The sequence below is a fragment of the Notamacropus eugenii genome, chromosome 2 (genome assembly GCF_028372415.1).
Source record: "Notamacropus eugenii isolate mMacEug1 chromosome 2, mMacEug1.pri_v2, whole genome shotgun sequence".
NCBI lineage: Eukaryota > Metazoa > Chordata > Mammalia > Diprotodontia > Macropodidae > Notamacropus > Notamacropus eugenii.
Genome location: NC_092873.1, coordinates 151,997,694 through 152,005,293, shown reverse-complemented (window position 1 = coordinate 152,005,293; position 7,600 = coordinate 151,997,694). Strand labels below are relative to the sequence as shown.

Sequence of the window (7,600 nt, the reverse complement as noted above, 5' to 3'; positions counted from 1 at the left end):
CTGACAGAGACGGTGGTGCTCCCTACATTGACAATGTGTATAGATTTCTGTTGCTACGAGGAATTTGGCTTTCTGATGTTTGAATAAATGTCTTGGCTTTGTCTGTGAGGAATAGTTTATATTTTGCAAATTTACCCTGGAAATACACATGCAGCTGCTGTGGGTATCACACTGGTGTTACAAACACCAGTTCAGTTATGAATCAATTACAAAACAATAATGTCTTCTTATTTCCCCACTTTAAATCACTGAAGCCTTTACATTATTTTACAACAGTGGTAACTCATGATATGATTCTGAAACAATGTGACTACTGTGTATTCCAGAATGTAGTAGGAGAATCTAAAAAAGAAATTCAAGATCTTGTAGTCAACAGGTTGCAGATGAAAGAGCCATAAGTGGCTCCAGAGATACAGTCCAAGCTACAACTACCTCAGCAAAGAATTTGAACACCACCTGCAATTTATTTTTCCTGAGTTATTTTTAACATAGGAACCCAGAATTGGAAAGGCCCTCAGAGTATTTCTTATTCAACCAATATATCTACAACTTTTAAATACTCTTTATTTTTACTTTACCTAAGAATTTTAGATGTTTTAAGCTATTATTTTTCTCTCCAAACCAAAAACCTTTCCGACTTGTTAGTAGCAACTTTATTACTTACCAAAGAATATTTTTGCTTTTCTTTTAAAAAAAAAACCACTTCATGATTTTGAAAACATTCTTTATACAGCAAAAACTTATTTACATAGTTCTTCAAATTTTTTTTGACATTCAGGCTCTGTGTTTCCATCCACTAACAACTACAAGTGTGAAATGACAGCAGAAGACAACTTAGATTTACAAATAAAGACAAAAAAATTCTACAGCTTCATATACATATATACATACACATACATACACATATAAGTGGTTGTTATTTTAACATGCTTCTGTTCAGGATCCTTCAAGAATATTTCTGCTGACAGTCACAATTCAATTTGTAGTATAATTCATTAGACTAAAAGAGATTTCAAAGGGAACCAGGAGCAGGGTATACACAATATATCTACAAAAAGTGGAAGGTTATCGATATATCAGAGGTTGTAAATCATTTCTTCTTCCATTTTTGGTCATATGGCTTGGCAAATGAAGATGAATCATGGCTTTCAACACTGCTGTACTGCTCATATAAAGTCTGAAATAAAAATACACATACAGAATAAAATAACTAGGTATCTTTACGTGACAAACGTAAAAAATTACTTCCATGAAACTTCACATTTCATTCAAGTATCTGTTTTGTAAAGTTACTATTCTGGTACTTCATTGCTAACTTTAAAAGTGCTGATAGAACCAAGTTTATATATATGTGAGAAAGAATTTTTTTAAAAGGTGCAGAAAATTTGCTCCTTGACCTCTTATGTGAATTTCTGCTTTATCTATATTACGTATCAATTATATTAATTAGCAAGTTATCTAAATTTCTATTATCTAAAGTAAAAACAGGCAAAAATATTTCTTACTTTTAGAATATATAGGTCCTTTTAAGAATGACACATTGTACATGGTGTTCCAAGTTTTAATGCAGTTTCAAGTTATTAAAGCTTAAAATTGCGCTAAAAGTTTTGGGGCACTGTATATAAAAATGTAAATTAAACTAATTGTAGCCATGCCCCAAGGATCTTTTCTAGGCTCTCTCATCTCTATACTTTTTCACTTGGTGATCTCACCAACTACCAAAAGCTTCTCCTGTGTTCTCGTCTTGGTCTATGGGACATAACAAATGTCAATCTGCACACATCTCAAATTCAACATGTTCAGAAAAAACTCATTATCTTTCCCCTAAACCCTCTCCTCTCCCAAACTTCCCACTTTCTATTGAGGGCACCATCATTCTTTCAGCCACTTAGGTTTACAATCTTGGCACTATACTTGATTCATCACTTACCCTCATGGTTCATATCCAATCAGTTGCTAAATCTTGCCCTACACCTCCATATCTCATATCCATTCCTTTCATACTAGTCACAGAGATACATTTCTTTGTGTAGAAACCCACAGCTAGGACTCTGGGCACCAGTTGCAGCACTGCAATTTATTTAAACTCTAAAAAGAGACCTCACAGGGACTCAAGCTATTCTGTTTGTTTTTAATGTCTTACTCCAAGTATCATCTGTAATTTCTTCAATGTGGGTATTCCTTGTACCAAAGTAAATCACAAACCCTCTTTAAACTTTAGTAAATAGTCATTGAGAGTTATTACAGCTGTCTCATCAGCCTGAGGCCAACTTAATTCCTATGAACTTAATTAGTCTGGTCCTTGGACAATACATACATAGCCCATCAAAGCCTCTCAGCCTTGGTACAGAATCTGCTGCAATTGTACAACTGCATTGCTGGCATAAGTTCTGAGAACTCAGAGTCACCTATACTCATTAGAAGAATGAAAGAATAAAAACAGCAGAATAAAACCTTAGTAGAGGTCTTAACATTTAAAAATAACGTTAAGAAAATGTTCTAGGAATCAGCATCTGGAAGGTAGTAGTTCAGTTTATGGATATTGCTTGGTACTTCATTAAACTCAAGATAAGACAATGCAAGTTCAGAAGTCAGTTGGCTTAAAAATAGACTTCTGTGTGATGTAACAGATGAGACATTTGCTTTGAATGATATCCCATTTGCTAGCTATACATACATACATACAAGAATTCCAAAGACATGTGAGAAATACTCTACTTCTTACAAGTTGGTCCTGAAGATACATCAAGAAACTGGAAATATTGGTAAGATAGAAATGGTCTAGTTAAGAGTTTGTAAAAGGAAGATTCCCAGCATGTGATCATCCCAATTTCTACTAAGTACAATTCATAGAAGAATATTTATAGTACTTCAAGAATTATAAATTATATCTTTAGCCAAAAAGGTATATGTTTCCCAACTAAGCAAATGCTAAACAGACTTAAAGAACTTTAAATCTGGAAAGTATATCATCTTACAGATGAGGAATAGCAGGCTCAGAGAAGTCAGGTACCTTGACCAAGGTCAGAATACAAGTACAGCTGGAATTAGAATCCAGGAATATGTTTTCTACCTCCTAGTCCCTCTATACTATGCTGTTTCTCTATTTAAATGTAGAAATATATTAGATCATAGAGAGTTGGAAGAGACTTCAGAGTCTGTCAGAAAATGTGCATGCAATTTTTTCTGGATTATCTATTCTTTTCAGCTTTTTGATTGGACAAACTATATTAACAAACTATAATTTATGACATTGATTTTAATTATACTCACTCTGGCAGCTTTCAAAATGGAATTAGGAGAATTCAGGCCAACAAGATGGCCAAGAACATGTTTCATTTCTTCTGTGGTTCCCTTAACCACTTGATTACCTATAAAAGTTATTTAAAGTTAGTAAGTGTTTGCATAAATAAGAAAAAAACCGGAAGCACCAACAGGAATATATTTCTTATTAACAGCATAGTAACTGAGATTCTAATAGTCTAACAGATTGGTCAGGTAGTAAGAATGAGAGATACTAAAAGAAGAGTCCAAGTGTTTATACTGGTACCTCTGAGATGTTAAAAGGAGGAGAATGGGTTTTCATGTAGGATTTATTGAAAAGTACAGCAAAATTCAAATAGAATACGGCATAGAGGGGTTATGATTTTCATTGGTGGAAAGCACCTAAAATGGTGAACTAGTAGACCTAAAGTATTAAATTATGTAGAAGAAGGAAGTCTGGGGAGAATGGCAAGTTATTCATTTTCTACATTTATTCAAAAGTACATTTTCACTAACCATTTGGTATTAACATAAATTTTATTACCTGGTTGTGAGTGAGTTTGAATCTGAACATATGGATGTACCAAGAGCTCAGGAACAGATATTCTCTGTTTAGGGTCCCTTATTAAGCAACACTATTGGAAAAGAGAAAAAGGCAACATTTAAAAAATAAAGTCTCTAAATTCACACTAGAAAAAAATGACTGATATGCATCAAAACTATAGAAATTGCTTACCTGAATATTATTCACCTTAACTTGTACAAAATTATTACAATATTATTACCTCCTCCAAATTATACATAGAATTCCTTGAACATTTATAAAATTTTAAAGCTCCTTGAAAGCAGAAACAGTTAAAATCCCATTAAAAGTATACTGAACTGGGGGCCTTCCCAATTAAGATCAGGGGTAAAGTAAGGATGTCTATTATCACCACAAATTAAAATATTAGAAATGTTAATTGTAGCAATAAGAAAAAAATGAGGGAATCAGTTAAAGGAAAAAAGTAAACAAATTACAACTTTTTGCAGATGGAGTGGTTTACTCAGAGAAGGAAAGAAACAAATATTTATTTAGCGTCTCACATGTGCCATGTCTGTGCTAAGTGCTTTACAAATATCATCTCATTTGATCCTCACAACCTTAGGAAGCAGGTGCTATTATTATCCCTTTTTTATGGATAAGGAAATTAAGGCAGACAGAGGTTATGTGATTTGTCCAGGTTCACACAGTTAGGAAGTGTCTGAGGCCAAATTTGAACTCATTATCTTCATGACTCCAAGCCTACTATTCTCTCTTAGAATCCTAGAGATTCAACTAAAGTTAACCAAAACAACAATGAACAAAGGACATAAAAAGATACAAACGAATCACCAAGAATATCAAGGGGAATCATGAAAAAAAGTGGGAAGGAAGGGGTCTCAGCAGTACCTACAAAACTATACTACAAAGCAGAACTCATCAAAAATGATTTGATACTGGTTAAAAAACAGAGAGGTCAATGGGCAGAACAGACTAGATATACTGATTTTAAAAATGGAAAAATGATAAATGTTAAAGGTCTAACTATGACAAAAAAGACACATTAATGCATAATAGCTGTGAATAGTTTCACATAATGGAAAGCAAGAACTAGGCCCCCAAAGTTATTAAACTATGCATACCCTTGAACTCAAAAATATATAATTTTTAGCAATGGAGGTGGAGGTTGGGGAATATGAGAGGGAGAGAAAACAGATATTTGTTCAGTAAGTTTTTTTTAATTCAATGACTCCATTTTTAATAGCATGTTATTTCTAATAGCCCACATATGTTTTTAAAAATTAGAATACAAGGAATCAAATTTTCTTAACCTTCATCAAACATATACATACACACACACGCACGCACGCACGCAAACATGCATACAGATAAAATATTTTAAGCGTTACCCGTAGCACATCTTGTAGATCTTTTTCTGCTATTTCGGGGAACTTTATTTCATGTTCAGGATCAATTATAGCGTGCAGCTTGGTGATCTGATTTATTATATGCTGAAATGGAGTCTTCCCATAAGTCATGCAATACAAAATGCATCCTAAGGACCACACGTCACTTTTCGGGCTTATCTAAGAAAAAAACACCCCCCCCCCCCAAAAAAAGCAAAATCCAACGTAATTGCATTTTCACCAAAGGAAGGAAACAAGCATTTATTAAGCATCTATGCCAAACACAATGGGTTTTATTAATTGTCGTAACAACTCTCAGAGGGCAGTGCTTTTACTATCCCGATTTTATGAGTGAGGAAACTAAGGAAGAAGTTAAATGGCTTGTCCCAGGCTCACAAAGTTAGGGAGTGTCTGAGGGTGGACTTTATCTAAGGTCTTCCTAACTCCAGGCCCAACACTCTATCCACTAGGCCATTTGGTTGTCAGAACTATAAGGTGTCACACAATGAAAAAATATTCACTTTTAACATAAATTTAAATTTCAATGAGTTCCAAGAAGAAACACCATCACTGTCATAAATTACTTTATTTCATGAACATTTTACAAAGTAAAATGATTCATTAGTAGAACTTGTCAAAACACTTGACAAGTATCACCAAAAACTTTATTTGGCTATTCCAATCAATAACTATAAAAACAGAATAAATTAAGAAACCTACAAATCACAATTTTCTGGCCTAATAAAAAATAGAGAAATAACAGAATAACATAATCTTAGAGCTGGAAGGGAACACATAGAGATCATCTGATCCAAACCTCTCATTTTACAGATGAAAAAAAGTGAGGCCTCCAAGAGGTTATATGATTAGCTCAACATCACCAATGAAGATACTTAAAAACAAATAATGACACACTGTACTTTACTATGCACATGATGTGACCAGATTATTATTTAAAGCATTTCTCTTAGGAGAAATTCTTTGTTTTAACTCTTGCTTGGGTCAGAATTTAATATTACCACAACTAATTAAAAGTTCTTTAGGCTTCTGTGGCTATTTTTTGAATATGGTCTATGTTACTACTTCACAGTACCATAATAATTTAAAATAGGAGATTTCTGTAGTAGAAAAAGTTGAAAGATCACTAAATAACTTTACATAGTATCAGTTATTTAGAAAGTTCATTTAACAGGTCAAGTTCTAATAATATTGAATATTTGCACTGAAAGAAAATAAATATGACTACCTTTGATTTGGGTTTCCCATTCTCTCGTGAAGAAGACATATCTTTGATGGCTTCTGGTGGCATATAATTAACTGTACCAACCTATATGTCAAACAATAAAAATTAGAAAATGAAACATTTTTAGTCTTAATTTCATCCTACTGAAAAATTCAATTTGCATATGAGATAAGTCATTTCCTAATATAATTTGAAATATTTTCTATAAATAAGCTAAATAAAGCCCCCAAGAACCATGGAGGGTTTGAGAAACTAGTTACCAAAATATTTAAATTTAGATAGTTTGTAAATGAACTCATATATTACTAAATTATTTAATGCCTACAGATAAGTAAATTAACACTATCCCATGTACTGTTAATAATGTTTTTTCCTTACCTGAGAATCTTTAACAATGCTTGTCATATCTGGCTGTATTTGATTTGCAATCCCAAAATCAATTAGCTTTAGCATTCCATCAACTATCAGAAAGTTAGCAGGTTTCAGATCACTGTGAACAATGCCTCCAAAATAAAGATCCATTACACGATTAGAAATATGCATTAATATGCACATATTAATTTTTTAACACCTGTTAACACAGGCCAAGTCTTTTTCAATGAATCATGTACTTACTCTCCAAATCTGATATGTAACCTTGGCATTGTGCCAGACAGTTTAGGATACAAAGAATTCTAAAACGCTATCTGGCAGGAACTTCCTTTTCACAAAGAACTCATCTCTTTATCTCATAATCTCTTTGGAAGACACACAAAATAATCAATGAACAAAATCATACTGTATATGGCCATCATCCTAACAACAAAATACTCTATTATTTAACTGACAACAGAGCAGTATGTAATAACCATCGTTTAGCTAAGTGCAAAAGGATTTGGAGGAGGGAAAATATTAACTTATCTCAAGAACGATACAATTTTAGATTCAGAAGACAGTTCAACTACTGATTATGTAGATTAAGAAACTGATACTAGTAATAACAAAAATAACAGATGACATTTAAAGTTTTTTTTCAAGGTTAATAAGGCACTTTACAGAAATAACTATCGGTTTCACAGATGAAGACACAGAAACTCTCAGAGGTTAAGCTGACTTGCACCATGGTCACATAGATAAATGGATCCCAAATTCAAACTCAAGGTCTTTCTGACTCCAAATCCAGCA

At 33.0% G+C, this 7,600-nt stretch overlaps 1 protein-coding gene across 5 annotated transcripts in view; it reads right to left on the bottom strand.

Annotated features, from left to right (window-relative positions):
* Positions 1 to 707: 707 nt before the first annotated feature.
* The window catches only part of TTK (TTK protein kinase), a 41,249-nt gene continuing 34,356 nt past the window's right edge, over positions 708 to 7,600 (bottom strand). For all 5 annotated transcript variants that reach the window (XM_072642670.1, XM_072642672.1, XM_072642673.1 and 2 more), the window contains 6 exons: positions 6,815 to 6,939; positions 6,440 to 6,520; positions 5,197 to 5,373; positions 3,809 to 3,899; positions 3,274 to 3,371; positions 708 to 1,177 (listed from right to left, as the gene is read on the bottom strand). In XM_072642670.1, coding sequence (XP_072498771.1) covers positions 1,091 to 1,177; positions 3,274 to 3,371; positions 3,809 to 3,899; positions 5,197 to 5,373; positions 6,440 to 6,520; positions 6,815 to 6,939 — 659 coding nt within the window. In that variant the 3' untranslated portion in view covers positions 708 to 1,090. The remainder of the gene's footprint in view (positions 1,178 to 3,273; positions 3,372 to 3,808; positions 3,900 to 5,196; positions 5,374 to 6,439; positions 6,521 to 6,814; positions 6,940 to 7,600) is intronic.